The 16,064-nt window shown below is 29.5% G+C and overlaps 1 protein-coding gene across 1 annotated transcript; it reads right to left on the reverse strand.

The window, feature by feature from the left end:
* Positions 1-14,674: 14,674 nt before the first annotated feature.
* LOC140177437 (uncharacterized) lies at positions 14,675-15,178 on the reverse strand. Its single transcript, XM_072210541.1, has one exon. The coding sequence runs from the start codon at positions 15,176-15,178 to the stop codon at positions 14,675-14,677; it is 504 nt and encodes a 167-aa protein (XP_072066642.1).
* Positions 15,179-16,064: the final 886 nt, after the last annotated feature.

Here is a 16,064-nt window from a genome sequence, read left to right on the forward strand (position 1 = left end):
CGTTCCTTTTTTTTTCACGTGTTTTCTCCTTATCATCATTCTTTTGTTGTTATTGCTGCTGTATTTTTTTGTCTTTTCTTTCTTCTCTCTGGTGAAGAAGCAGTAGAAAGTGAGGAGGAAAAGTTTTGAATTGTGCATAACAGAAATGAACCGAACATGTTATTATGGTGAAACAATTGTATAGTACTAAATGAATAGAACATTATCTTTTATATAAATTCAAATTCGAACAGCTTTCTGCATAATGAACCGAACCACGTACTCATGGTGAAATAATTGTATAGTACTGAGTGAACGAAATATAATCCATTATATAAAATCAAATTCAAACAGCTTTCTGCATAATGAACCGAACCACGTACTCATGGTGAAACAATTGTATAGTATTGAGTGAACGAAACATAATCCATTATATAAAATCAAATTTAAATAACTTTCTGCATAATGAACTGAACACGTACTCATGGTGAAACAATTGTATAGTGATGAGTGAACGAAACATAATCCATCATATAAAATCAAATTCAAACAGCTTTATGCATAACGAACCGAACGCGTACTCATGGTGAAACAATTGTATAGTACTGAGTGAACGAAACATAATCCATTATATAAAATTAAATTCAAACAGCTCTGCCTATAATTTACATATTATCAATTCAATTCAATTCAATTCAATTCAGTACACCTCAGTCCATTCAATTCAAATTAGCAATTGTGTTCCATTTAATTCGATTCAAAATTGAATAATCCAAACTTCGTCAGGTTGATTCGTTTCAGAAGAATAATCCAAATCGTTCTCATCAACTAATTTGAAGTTGAGTCTTCGATTCAGAAGTGCAGATCGAAGAAGAAAACGAAGAAGAATAGGAAGAAGATAAATGCAACGTAACCAGATCAAAAGAAGAAAACGAGAAGATGAACGCGACCAGAGGAGAACGACGAAGGCAATGCAGATCAATAAAGAAGAAGAAGTAGAAAAAGGTTTACGTTGCAGCAGAAGATTTACGTTGAGCAAAGCTTTAGGTTGCAGCATGTTATATGTAGCGCGTGTATGACAAATGGGTCGGCAAAAGTGGAGCGCGTCTGGCCAATATTGCTCGGATAATTTGGATGCATTTTTACTTAGATGTAGAATATTATATATATATATATATATATATATATATATATATATATATATATATATATATATATAACATCTTCATTTTTGTTTTTTCTTCATGCCAAACTAAAAAAATTTTTTATGCATTTTTTAAACTGTATTTACAAGAGGAGTTGATTCTGCACCTAAATGTTAGATCTTGAATTATGATTTTACTTTGATTTTGTTAAATGACTATCTTTGATTGCAAAACATAAAAACCTGCATAACACTAGTATGACAAGTAACTAACTACATTGTGCTTAATTACTTTAAGAAAAAGTCTAGAGGGCTAGCAACTTTTGTATTTTGTGGCCAACACTTAACTATTAAAAGAAAAGTAAGTGATCTCTCACCATTGAATGTAATCTCATACCATTAAAAAGACTATTAATGGCCAATTAATGGTTATAAAACATAAAAGTTACTGACCCCTAACACTCCTCATACTTTAATTTGTCCTGGTTGCTTCATCTTCGTATTTTGCCTACAAATAGAAATTAAATTTTGTCTCTTGATATTTGATTATTAATTATTTGGTATGGATATTTCTTGGTTGTTAAAATTAAAAAAAAGATAAAATTACTTTAATTTCAACACTAATTTCTTTTCTTCTTATGTTGTAACAGTGAAACTCGAAATTAAACTTCATTAAATAGTAACAATCATACGTACTTTTAGTCTTCAGTCTTCAATAGTTCTTCATGGTGTTGATTTTGACAATATAAACAAGCGACAATAAATAAATAAATAATTGAAGAAGAAATTCAACGAAGAATAGAAAAACGCGAGCATCACTAGTGGTGCGTGTTTTTCAGAGAGAAGCTTCCTGTTCGTAAAGTTTGAATTGAATTTCAAAAAGATCTGCCATGTGATACAAAAACAAATCAAAAGAAATCGTCACATTGGACCCATGATCACTTTGAACATATATATATAATAAGCTTATAACCATAGACTGGTCAATATAATATTTCTTTAAGAAAGCATGACCTTAGGTTAAACTTTGATATAATTTACTAAATCACATGCATGTAGCAACGATATATTTTAAGCACGTCAAAAACAAAACTATAGTTTATAACATAAATAAATGCATTTACCTAACTTAAAGTTGACGGTATAAGCATGCATGTCGGGGGTTTAAGGTCGTCTAGAAAGAAGGTTTTCGGAAGAAAATAGGTGAGAAGTATCTCAAAAGCTGTATCACACTTCTCAATTCTCATAACTCCTAACGTGTATATGTGGGAATATCTAAAAATGGAAATATGAATAGATGCAAAAATAATACTAATACTCGAAAATTGACAAACATTTTAAATAGTAATTATTTAATATATACAACTTTATTTTTAAAATTGTATTGTATATTTAAATTAATATTTAAAAATTTTATGTTTATTATTTAATTTTTATTATATAATATAGTTAAAAAATTAAATTTATTTTATCTTAATTATACTAAAATTAACATCATTTTATGAATCAATTTAACTCTCGGTTAGTTCCGGTTAAGAGCCAGATTCTAACAATGATCAGATAAATTTAAAAAAGGAAAAAAAAGAAACCGAAAGAAGATATAAATAAAAGGGAGCACTTAAATAAAGATGTTAAAAACGTCTTTTTTTTAAAATATTTTTTAAAAATTAAAATTTAACATAAAAAATAAATTAAATTGTATTATTTTTATTAAAATTATAATGAACAAATCAATTTAGCAAAAAAATTAATAAATTAAATTTTGAACCGATATAAATTAATATTTTTTATAAAAAATTACTACGATATTCCTATTATAAAGCACAATTAAAATATCCCAATTATATATATATATATTGAAAACTTTAAATTCTAACCCTATAACGATAGAGAAGAAAAGGGTTAGAATTTAGGATTCTCAAAATTAATATATATAATAAGAGTATTTTAGTCATTTTATATAATAGAGATATTGTAGTCACCAAAAAAAATATAATAGAGATATTATAGTCATTTTTTATAAAAAATAATATTAATTTAGACGGATTCAAAATTTGATTCACCATTTTTCAATTAAATTGATTTATCTGACCTAATTTTGACAAAAATAATATAATTTAAGTGATTATATATGTTAAATTTTAATTATTAAAATATATCTTTAAAAAAAGACATTTTCTGCGTTTTTATGGGAGCATCTCCTTAAATAAAATATGAATAAACTCAAACACGAGAAAAAAGAGGTGTACCAGCAGTGCCGTGGGAACGTGATGGTGAGTTTTGATCAAGGTTGCAAGAATCGGATTGGTCAATAAATCGATAGAATGACTGATTCAGTGATTTAAAGGTTCAACCGAGGTTTAACTGGAGTTCAACCGATTTAACTAAATATATAATAAAATTATTAAAAATTTAATATATAATTTTAAATATTTAAATTTAATAATTTTTAGGTTAATAAAATTTAAAATTTCATAATTTTATATAATAAATTATTTATAGTTAAAAATTAACAAATTACTTCAAACATCAAATTTTATAACTAACAAAAGTTAAAATAGACAAAAATGCCAAATCAAAATTTAGAAAAATAGCATATTCACCTTAGAATTTTAAAAAATTCCATACTCCACCACAACACATCAACTCCTCAAAATCAGAAAGAACAAGAAGCAGAATCACCAAATTAGAAAAAATCAGCATAAACTCATAAACAATTCAAAATCAGAATCATAACATAAAGTCATAAACAACTCAAAATCAGAAAAAATTTCATGATAAACAATGTAGTGAAGCAATGCATCATAGCACAATTAACTGAGAATAAAAAAAATCAGCAACAAACAAGTGAAGCAACTCAGAAATCGGAATAAATAAAATTAACAAATAATCAGTGACTCGTTCCACACACAATAGAGGAAACAAATAAAAAACTAAAGTGAAAAAAGGGAAGAAATCAGTGAAAATAAAGAAGACCACAAAGATGTTGAGGGACGGCGAATATTGAAGAACTCATGGCGACGGCGAAGAGCCCATGGCGGCATGGGTATGTTCGCACTTCGCACAGAGTGGTGCTCGACACAGACAGAGAGACAGATGTTTCGGAGACAGAGGCGTTTTTGACGACGAGAAAGAGGCGGCCGACGACGGGGAGAACAGAGAATAGTGGCGGCGTCTAAGACCTAGAGTGAGATAGATTGGGGGCATTTTGCCATTTTGGTGAGACTGAGAGTGAGAGAGAAGAGAGAAGAGAGAAGCAGAGAAGCTCGGAAAGCCATGCACATCAACCTCAGACACAGCTCCACCGCCTCCTTCATCCGCTGCTGCCGTGCTCCGACAAGCGCTCCGCTCATTCTTCTGCTGCTCTCCAAGATGCCACCTTTGAACTAGGGATTTTGGTGAATTCTAAGAGTGAGAGAGAAAGGAGAGGGGATTGGGGGTATTTTGGGTTGCGCGTTTTGGTTTTGTTTTTTTTTTTTAAATTAAACCAAAACGACGCCGTTTGGTGTTGAATGGGAGAATCGGACTTCAAAATAAACGGTCGGTTCATCTGGTTCACCAATTAACTATCGGTTCGACCGATTTTTCATCTATTTTTTGCATGCATTAGACCGGCTAACTGACCAGTTCTCAGTAATCCAGTCGAATCGAACAGTTCGATCTGATTTTTAGAACCTGTTTTGATGGCAACAACAGCTGTATTTAAAAATTAAAATTTAAAATTTAAAATAAGAAGCATAAATAAAAGAGAAGAACCGGAGAACTAGCTTGCGATTTGCGATTATTTGGGTCACTGACCATTTTATAACAAGTATAGTGATGTGACACATTTTAATTTTCATATTGAGAAAGTGGTGGTGTTATCCATGGTTATTGATTATTGGTTTATTGTGTGTTATTCAAAAGTATAGAATGTAAAAAAAATGGCTAGTTACAAATCAAACCATCCGATTTAAGGTTGTCACAAATTAGAGGGTTGGTTTTGACTCAAATTAAATCGGAAAGTCAGATTTGAGTCAATCCAATAGCTAAATTTAAATTAAAAAAGACCGAAAAATAGAAATTTGATCAAAAATTAACTAGAGTGTGTTATGTTCTTTACGTCAAAATATTTATACATATAATTAATAATGTATAATAATTATAAACTATAATAATAAAATGCACAAAAAAAGATAAAATAAAAAAAATAGAAGATGAAGAAAGTGAAGAAATATAATTAAGAAATAAAATAAAAATGACCTTACATGTAAAAAAAAGAAAAAAATAAGAAGAGTAGTTGAAAAATAAAATGAAGATGATAAGAAAAAAGAAAGACAAAATGACATGAATTGAAATTGAATAAAAAAGATATATTAAAATTGAAATAGAAAATAAAAAGGATAGAATGCAATTGGATACAAAGAGAATTACGCTATTTTTTATTTAATTTTTTGATGCAATAAGAAAGGAATTTCTCAATCTTCTACCCAATCCTCTATACAACAAGAGAGGGACTCACTCAATCTCACTTGTCCACACTATGGTTTCATCTCAAAACTAAAAAAATGCTTTGACACTTCTAATCACTCAAATACTACAACTATAAGAGATAAGGAGGTATTTATAATCTCTTATTAGGTTAAATCAAAGAAAATTCTAATAAGTCCATAAACACAAAGTCCAAGTTAATAACTAAATAAACAAAATTAAAATACATCAAATTAAATTAAATATTCTAAAAATATAAACTAATAACTTCAAAATAATATTTGAACTTTTAATGTCACGAACATTTGAAGTACATATCAGAAGATTATTTTGTATGTAGAAAAAGAAAAATCTGAAGAAGGATAGTTAAGAGAGATAAGAATTGAAAACAAAATTTACAAAATATTACTTTAAGTAAATGTATATTTGAAAGTAAAGAATATGCTAAAACAATCATCCAAATAAATTTGGTCTAACTTTCAAGACTTTTAAATGTATATTCATATTTTAGAATGAACACTAAACTAAACATACACTAAATCTTTAAATTTTTTTTTAAATATATTAATATATTGATGTTATAATAATTTTTAATCGTTAATTTTAATTATATATATAATATAATTTTTTTGTAATTAAAATAATTAAATAACCGATTAAAAATTACTAAAATATTGTACCTGTATCCTTACAAATTTTCCAAATCTTATCACTATATGTCAATTCGTGTACGGCCATCACTATTTTAACTTTTAAGCTTAAGTAGCATAGGCATGCAATATCATGTCATCATTCATCCCACTAAAATGACAAATCGAACATACCCACACAAAAAAAAAGAAAATGCACATAAAAAAATAATTAAAAGATTTTTGTTTTATAAGGAAGCAAGAAATGTTTCGTACATTTATTTTGTAGTAAGGAAACTGCTATCTCATAAATAAATAAATAAGTAAAATATTTTATTTAAAATGAGACGAACTAACATGATAATCCTTATATTAGAGTATAAAAATATAGTATAAACTTAAGTTAAATCTATTGTAAATTGAAACTGAAATAAAGATAACTAAAATGTGTCCAACAAAACCGCACAAAATCAAAACTATAATAGAATTATTTTTGGAAATTGCTGAACGAGGATAAGCAAGATCTTAAGTCAGCAAGATAATTGTTTCATAAAGCATATCAGCTTTATAAATAAGCGAACCTACAAGAAAAAAATGTACGTTATTCATTTTGAATAATATGTATATCATTTTATATATACTCTTTATAAGTTGAGTTTTGCAGGTGTTTTCACTGCCGTTCTTAAAGAAATCAACGTATATCTCATCTAACTCAATAAATGAATTCGAGCATTGAGCAAGATGAACTATACTTTGAAATCGGTTATATCTACGCAAGAACAAAATCAAATAGACTAATTTAATTGAATTAATATTAAAAAAATCAATCACTTTATTAGTTTAGTTTAGATAAAAAAAATAAAAATAAATTGTACAAAAACAAAGAAAATTTGATGAAGTTGATATAATTAAAATCACCTTATGTTAGAGAATAAATGAATTTTTCTTTTATAACCATTCTTATTATAAGAACCTTGTTTAAAAAGTGCACATACAGAAAATGCACTAGTTTGTGTTGCCCATTATGCAAAGGGGGCCTTATGCTTTGTCACCCAATCAGTAACACCATTATTGATTCTGCCTTACTCGCCAACTTCATGTTTTTTTCTTTGCCCTTCTTTTCATCTCAACTCGAATAAATAATATCAAGATAAGATAAATTGTACCCTTCATATATAGAGTATTTTCAGCTACATACTTTAGTTTTTAATAATTTTTTTAAACTCTTATTTCGTTAAATAAATTAGTCTTGATATTAAATTGTTTAAAAATATTATTTATACATTATTAAAATTAATTATTATGTGTTTGTGTATGAATATATATATATATATATATATATAATTTAACTTATTTTAATGTGTATATTTTAAATTATAAATTATAAATTTAAAGTCTAAAATTAATTAATATTAAATTATTAACCAACTAAAAATTAGTTCCGTGCTTTGTCTCATTTATTTGGTTGCAAAAACTTTCAATTGAAGATTATTGTTCTATCTTAGTGGCTAGTGGCGGTCCTGCCATCAAAGCAATCAACTTCGTGACCCAAAATAATCATCACCTCCAATGTGCGGAAGAAATGTGTGATTTATTTTAGTGGACCTAGATTAAAGTCGTAAACTGAAAATAATTTGAGATTGAAAAAAAGTGGTGCAACTTTTAGAATTTTGAAGACTAAATTACTTGAGTTGGAATCTAAATTTTTTTTTAGTACATGCCAGTATGCCACCAATAATTTCAAGATTCATTTTGGAGTTTAACTCATATTTATTACTTACTGAATTCATTTTCACTTATGTGAGACTTTACCCCTTACGCTTGATGTCTTTTAACATTATTTTCTTTTAAATATTTTAATGTACGTGTATTCGATCAATTTTGTTGTAGCTTTTATCGTTTCTTTCATTAACTAACTTATTGTTTCCCCGTTTCATTTCTTATCTTAAATTTTTGTTTTTAAGAATTTATAAAAAATTGAAATAGTAGAAAAAATAATAATAAGATATAATTGCATAATTAAAATAGTAGAAATAGTGATAATAACGATGATGATGATGATGAAGAAGAAAAAATAGTGATAGTAGTGATGATATAATTGATCATATTGTAAAAAAATATTTTGTGTGGATTTAAAATTCTCAGAAATTATAAATAAAGGTCCTACAATATTAATATCTGTTATTATTTAACAATTTTTTAATAAAATAATTATATTATCTCAAAATAATTTTGGTAAGAGCTAAAATATTTTTGTTTTTGACAGAAATCACTTTATTCTTAAAAAAATAAACAGAAAGCGAATTAGGTATTTATCACTCTCACTCCATGTTTATTACCTAATAATTATATTTTGTCCTTTTCACCTATATATCATATATTTTTTTCTCTTGCAACAACCAACTAGACCTAACACTCAATCTAAATTATGTGTGCAAGGGATCTCAACCCCACACAAAACTCTATTGTTTTGTCCTATTTCATCTATATATATAATTTTCTCTATTATTTTGAACAAAATTATTCAGTGTTGAGGATAAGGTATTTTAGAAATAAAAAAAATGAAATTAAGAAAGGCGAATATTTTAAAAAATGCCAGGCTAATATAATTCTTCCGAAAAGATTTTGATGCTCTCAAATATGTCATAGCTAGATGTGCATCCACTCTTAATTTATGGTTATATTTGTGTTCCATGGAAATTTAAGTACAGTCGACTTCATGTGAAGTTGATATCTGAGAGTCGTTAAACAATTTGACTGATCTAACTAAATTTTCATCTAACGACTCTCAAATATCAACTTCACGTGAAGTCGACTCACCTGAATTTTCACCCCCTCTTGATATATACATGCAGCACGCGTATTCAATTATAAAGGGATAGTTTCTATATATAGCTGAACAGGAGAGTAGGTTTGCCCAATAGCCTTGTTGGATTTTAACTATTTTAAAATGGAAAAAGTTGGTAAAAATTAAAATAAAAATTTAATTATTCTTAAATTAAGATAAAAAAAATTATATATTATAAAAAATATAAATTTAATGATAATTAATATATCATTTTATTACTTTATTAATTGATTTTTTTCCAATTTGTTAAAAGATTTTTTAAAGATTAAGGACGTATATATCCATTAGCATGTATTGTCACTTCTTCTTTTTAATTTGGCAGCAAGTAAATGACAACCCCTTACTATATTGGGTATCAGAATTAATAAAGCAGAATATCGAGATTTAAATTTGTTGATAAAAACAGATAGAATTGAACCAAATAGTTTAGATAATAATAGAAATATCATAAATGAATAATAAATATTATAATTTTTTAAAATATACAAAGAAGTCTATAATATTTTCTTGTATGTTATAGAAATTCATAAAAGAAAAAAGATTATTTATGTGAGGGAGACTATTAATTTTTTTTCACTTTTTAATTTATTAATTCTATGCAAAATTTTATATATATATTAACAAATACCTTAATCACTTATATATAGTTTGCTGAAAGAAACAATATAAGAAACAAAAAAATCATTATTTATTTAAATTGTCATTTTATATAATTTTATCAAGTTTATGACAAATTAATAAATATTAATTTAATTTTATCATTATGTACAATTTGTTTTCAACTCATAATTAGTTAGTAACTTATTTTTTTATTAAGTCAAAAATTTCAACTAAGCTAATTTATCCAATTTTAACCAAATCGAAACTTGCAACTTAGCTAGTTTAGCCACCACCTTATCAACTGGTTTCTTCTAACCTTATCAAATTGCATGTTTTGGTAATCTTAACTTCTTGCAGTTGTTACTGTTTATAGCCACAATTTTTAACTTCAAAATTAAAAGAATATATTTTGCATCTTTTTACTGGCTATTGGACTTGTGTGTTCAAACTCTCTTGTTTTTTTTTCAACATTTATTTTTTGTATGAATTTAATTTTAATATATTAACAGTGTAAAATATATTTTTATATAATTATTTAATCACATTTGTTATTTTAGATGATATGACGTTGAATAATAATTAAATGTACATATAAAATTATTTATATTAATAATATATTAAAATTAATTTTTTTTTCGATAGCAAATATAGTAATAAAACTTTTGAAAAAAATTAAATTTCTATGTCTCCAGCCTTCCAGTGGTGACATTTTTTTTCCCTCTAACTTTCCATGGTTTGTGAGGGAAATGGTTAGGGTAAGTTCTATTTTAACCCAAAAAAATGTCTACCATAATTGTTCGTCTGGTCCTGCTATTTTCAGTTTATTTTTCCCTATCTCGTTTTCGTACTAGTCTCATTTAAGTAATTTTTTAAAATATTATATTTTAATTAGAATGTTCAGAATTTATGATTAATTTATTTATCATGTAATATTAAAAGGAAAAAAAAGTTAACATATCTAACACATGCTGATTTTAATATAAAACTAGCACGTGGTATTGACACCTTGACGTATTTCAAAATGGATATCCAACATTATAAAATTGGATAATGATGATAATGAAAAATTATTTTATTAGTTTTATAGTGGGTAACCAATATTTTACGAAGATAATTTTCAACAGAAATTTATACCTCAACAAATAATTAAAAAAGCTCATTCACTAGCAAATACAACAATAAGTATAAAATTTTACAACCAATCGTAATATAAATAAAAATAATTTATTTTCAAAAAATCATCGCATCTAAACACATAACTTTAAAAATGTTTACGTGCATCAAAATTATATTATTATAATAAATTTAACACTCGCAGCAAAATTAGAAGGAAAAAAATTAGGAAAAAAAGAAACAAGAGGAGGAAAGAGAGAAGCTACTGGAAGAAATAAAGATTTCTTTCTCAAAATCTTCATTATTACATTTGAGAAATACAAGAAATTCGACGATCCAAAACAGAATAGCATCAAGAAAGAAGAAAAAATAGTGTTTCTTTTTTTTTTTTTTTGTCTCTTTCGTTTTTGGATAGATGATTGATTTTTTGTCTTAAAGAAAGTTTGAGCGAATGCAAGTCCAATAACCTGTCCTTCGCAGGTATAATACAAAACAAATTATTTATGGCCCAAACCCCAAAAATCTCATTACTGCAAAAACAGTTCTTCTTTCTGGTTTTCGTTATTCTTTTGAAAGAAAAAAAATGTTCTTTTAAAGCTCAAATTGAAAAAAATTTGAAAACACGAGAATATTTCGGTGTTAGTCATTAAACTTCATATTACATAACAGAACTATTAGTCCAACCCATATTTTTATAAGATTTTTTTTAGTGAATATTTTTATAAGATATTTTTTTTTTTAGTTTAATTTTGATACAATAATAGCATGAAATATTTTTTAGACAATCCTTTAATCACGTTCTCTTTTTTCGATAACTATTCACGTAGTCAATAAAAAATTAAAAATAGTCTTTATTTTTTATAATATATATGACATTACGCAACCGGTGCACTAAAGTTTATTTATTTAGAAAATAGCTCTGTTAGTTCGTCAACTCACCAAAAACTTGATAGACAACCTTTAATTTTCTTTTTGTCAGAGAATAGACTACTATTTTAAACTCGTGTTACAAAAGTGCAGTGGGCCAAAACCCATTTCATTTTTTGTCTTGAAACCCATTTCATTTAGTAGCAAGCTTTTGTGGTTGGGCCAGCCCATTGTGGCAACCATAATTCAGTGTATTTCACATGTGGAAAATTAATATTATCGTTTTTTTTTTGGTGAACAAAGGAGCCAAAGGCCCAAGCTACACTGAAACTACATTATGGGATGAGCCACCCCAAAAACATCACCTAATAACAAAAATTCTATCCTAGTTGGAGGAGAGTTCCAGTATTGAGTGGAACAATTTTGCTCAAGACTAAAATTAGCTAGCCAATCTGCACAAGCATTTGCTTCTCTGTAAGTATGAACCATGTTAACTGTCCAATTTCTTTCCATAAGCTCTTGAATTTGCAGTATAGCACTGATCCATCATCTAAAAATTTCCTATTTTGAGTGACACTGCTAATAACTGCTTGAGAGTCAATTTCTATTTTCACCTTTCTGAACCCCAATGTCCAAGCCATCTCAAGCCCCAAATAAAGACCCCATAGCTCTGCCATATATGCTGAGCAAACTCCCAAATTTCTAGTAAAACCCATCACCCAACTTCCGTCACTATTCCTAATGAGGCCACCACATCCTGCTTTACCTGGGTTGTTCTTAACTGCACCATCAGTGTTCACCTTAATCCACCCTTTAGGAGGTGGATACCATTTAATAATGGTTTTTCGACGAACTCTAGAATCATGCCTAGGAATCTGCTTGTTGATGGCTTTTCCAACCTCACAAGCATATTCTTGTATACTAATGTATCCAGCAATAGGTCTCTTAAAGGGGTATTGAAAGATCTCTTGATTCCTCCAATTCTAAAACTTCCAGCACGCTATGAAAAATATGTTTATCCATTTTTCTTGGCTGGAGAAGCCCCAATTATTACCAAGACTGTTTTCCACCCAATCCATCAGTTCCATCCGAAAGAAAGTTGCAATACCATTTTATTTAACGAATTTCTTCCAGACGGGTTTAACATCACAGTCCCTCAGAACATGCAAAGTGTCTTCTATTGTGTTTCCACAATGATGGCACATAGGCGAGCTACCATACCATTGACTTCTTTTCTTGTTAGTGAGGATCCTGTCATGAGTAGCTTGCCAAATAAATAATTTCATTCGCTGCGGTCCTTTCCAGGTCCAAATGCGTTTCCAAACTTCCCTTCCTTGAGATTGGATTCTATTGCTATAACAGTAAGCAGATTTAACAGAGAATCTTTCATCTTTGGAGTGCTTCCAGGCTAATTTATCAGGTGGGTCAGAAGCTCTCGGAGGGGGATTAGCACAAATGCGTTGAATGCATTCATCCGGCAAGAGCTGTTTAAGATGTTCTATCTTCCATTCCCCTTCATTATTCACGAAATCGCACACATAGTTATTCTTATCTCCACTAGTAGCGCTTGGGAGTTTATGTTTTAAGAGATGATCCCTTATATTTAACCAGTCATCCTTCCAAAACTTGGTTAAACAACCATTGCCTACCCTATGCACCAAACTTTCTTGGATGATAGGCCACAATTGTGATAAACTTTTCCAAAGGGCACTACATCCGAATGTCTCCCTCACCGAAGGGGTTGAGTTAGAGATACCATACTTGCTATTGAGAGCTCTTACCCACAGCGCATTAGAATGATTGATCAGCTCCCAACAAACTTTCAGGAGAAAAGCAGTATTCATACGTTCAAGACTCTTGAATCCAAGTCCTCCTATCTCCTTGGGTAAACATAAAGTTCTCCAATTAATTAAGTGAGCTCTTTTGTGCTGCTCATCCGATCCCCATACAAAGGTTCTTTGTGCTTGTTCTATTTGATGACAAATCGCTTTTGGAATTCGACCATGTTGCATTTGGTAGTATGACATCGGGGTGATGGCTGATTGAGCTAGAACTACTCTTCCAACCATTGAGAGACATTTCTGTTTCCAGCCCTTTAGCTTATTTTTTATTTTATCAAGGCTTTGCGCATAAGCTCGCCTTTTGTTTCTTCCTTCAAGGATATAGGCACCCAAGTACCTACCAATCTCTGTCGTCTCCATAAACCCAGAGCAGGCTGCGATGTCTCTACGAGTTGCAGTGTCTACATTCTTGGAGAAGTAGATATGGGTCTTCCTCGTGTTGACAATCTGACCTGAAGCCTCACAAAACCTCTGAAGATAGCCTATGATCTTCATCATTTGAGTTGATGATGCTTCCGCAAACAATATAAGGTCGTCTGCGAACATAAGATGGGATATGATAGGACGTCGTCTTCGAAATGAGAAAGGTCTCCAGTCTCCCGCCTCAACCATATCCTCAATAAGATGCGAAAGTTGGTCCATACAGATAACAAAAATATAAGGTGAAAGGGGGTCACCTTGTCGAATGCCACATGAAGGAATGAATTTATCAGTTGCTTCTCCATTCCATAAAACTTGGAAACTGACCGAACGAACACACATCATGATGATATCTATCAATTCCGGTGGGAGGGAGAAATCCCTAAAAGACCGCTCAATAAAATTCTAGCTCAGATGGTCATAAGCTTTTTCTAAATCGATCTTAATGCCCATGTATCCCTTCCCTGATCTGATCCTTCTCATTGAATGAATATTCTCATTAGCCACTATGATATTTTCCTGTATTCGACTCCCTGGGATGAAACTGGTTTGGGCAGGAGAGATGCGCTCATTAAGAATAGGCTTAACTCTGTTCGCAATAATCTTGGTAATAACTTTGTATGTGACATTGCATAAAGCAATGGGGCGGAATTGGTTGATGAACTCCGGGTGTTCTATTTTCGGCACTAAAGCTAGAAATGTGTTGTTAACAGTTTTAATCTCATCCGGCTTCGCCCAACATTTTGCAACAAACTCCTTTAGTTTATGCCCCCACAATAGACCAGTTATCCTTATAGAATCCCGCAGGGAGCCCATCCTCCCCTGGAGCCTTAAGGGATCCCATAGCAAAAATAGCAGTCTCAACTTCTTCACTTGACACAAAGTTCCTTAACTGTTGAATCACTGCTCCATTCAACTCAGGATACCAAGTATTAGTATTGATACGGTAGTCCCGGTTAGTAATGTTTTCCTTAAAAAGACTCTTGTAATAGTTACAAATGTGGTCTCTTAGGTACCCCTGTTCCTCAATCCAATCCCCATTTTTTTGTCTGAGTTTGAGGATTTTATTACGCCGCCTTCTGATAATTGTCTTAATGTGGAAGTATTTTGTGTTCCGATCTCTCTCCACTATCCAGTTTTCTCTGGATTTCTGCAACCACAACATTTGTTCTCTATCCAGAATCTGTTCCAGTTCATTGCTCAGGTCAACTTCAATATTATCTAAAAAAGGTATGGCCGTATGGGCTAGGTTGGTATTTGTTGACATCATTATGCGCGGTTCAAATGAATTATTATTTATTAAGGTCGTTGTTTAATAATCAGTCTGAGTGACACAAATTTAATATTTTGACTAAATATTTTATCAGATAAATGATTTATCCAATTCAATTAGAGGGCACATGGTCCGGTCCGACCCGAAATTCCGGCTTGGTTCCAAATATTTTAAGGATTAATTTGGTGTAATTTTATCGAGTTTAGAATAGAGTAAGGGTCTCAAAAATAAATTCGGTCATTATTTCGAGACGGATCCAGGTCAATGCGAACCCAGCTTCACCTAATCCATGTGCATCTTAAGAAAACTAAAAAAGATATATATGTTTTAAATTAATTTTAATATTATATTATATTAATTATAAGCTTATTGTTTTTTTTTTAATCACATTTGTTGAATTAGAAAATAGATCAAAAAAGCATCAAATTAGAATTTATGGACAAATTCAAGTTCAAATATAGATATCAACTTTTCGGTAATAAGTTTTTTCTTTATAAATAAGTGTATCATAAATAAGTTTTTTTATAAATTATTGTTAAAACTTTAAAGATCTGATTTTTACCCGGTTTAGACCAGTATAATTGTGGTTCGAAAATGCTTAAGTTTCATCAGATTTAGAGCCAGATTATGATCTAAAAAATAAACCCGGTGTATATTTAAAAGTCGGATCTGGGTCAAAACAAACCCAATTTCACCCGATCCATAAACACTCTTAAATTCAATAATAATTTGATTGATTTTTCTTAATTATTTCATGAGTTCTAGTTCGATTTTAATAACTATGACCGATATCGTATTAGGGTTAAATATAACTCTTGTTTTGATTCGCACCTTCTCTAAAACAAAATTAAATCTCTAAAGTTGTTTCCTTTTGTAACAC

This window comes from Arachis hypogaea, chromosome 13 (genome assembly GCF_003086295.3).
Source record: "Arachis hypogaea cultivar Tifrunner chromosome 13, arahy.Tifrunner.gnm2.J5K5, whole genome shotgun sequence".
NCBI classification, from domain to species: Eukaryota; Viridiplantae; Streptophyta; class Magnoliopsida; order Fabales; family Fabaceae; genus Arachis; species Arachis hypogaea.

What these genes read in the sequence shown, in the direction of transcription:
- LOC140177437 (XM_072210541.1), bottom strand. Translation starts at nt 15,178, where the DNA reads ATGTCAACAAATACCAACCTAGCCCATACGGCCATACCTTTTTTAGAT.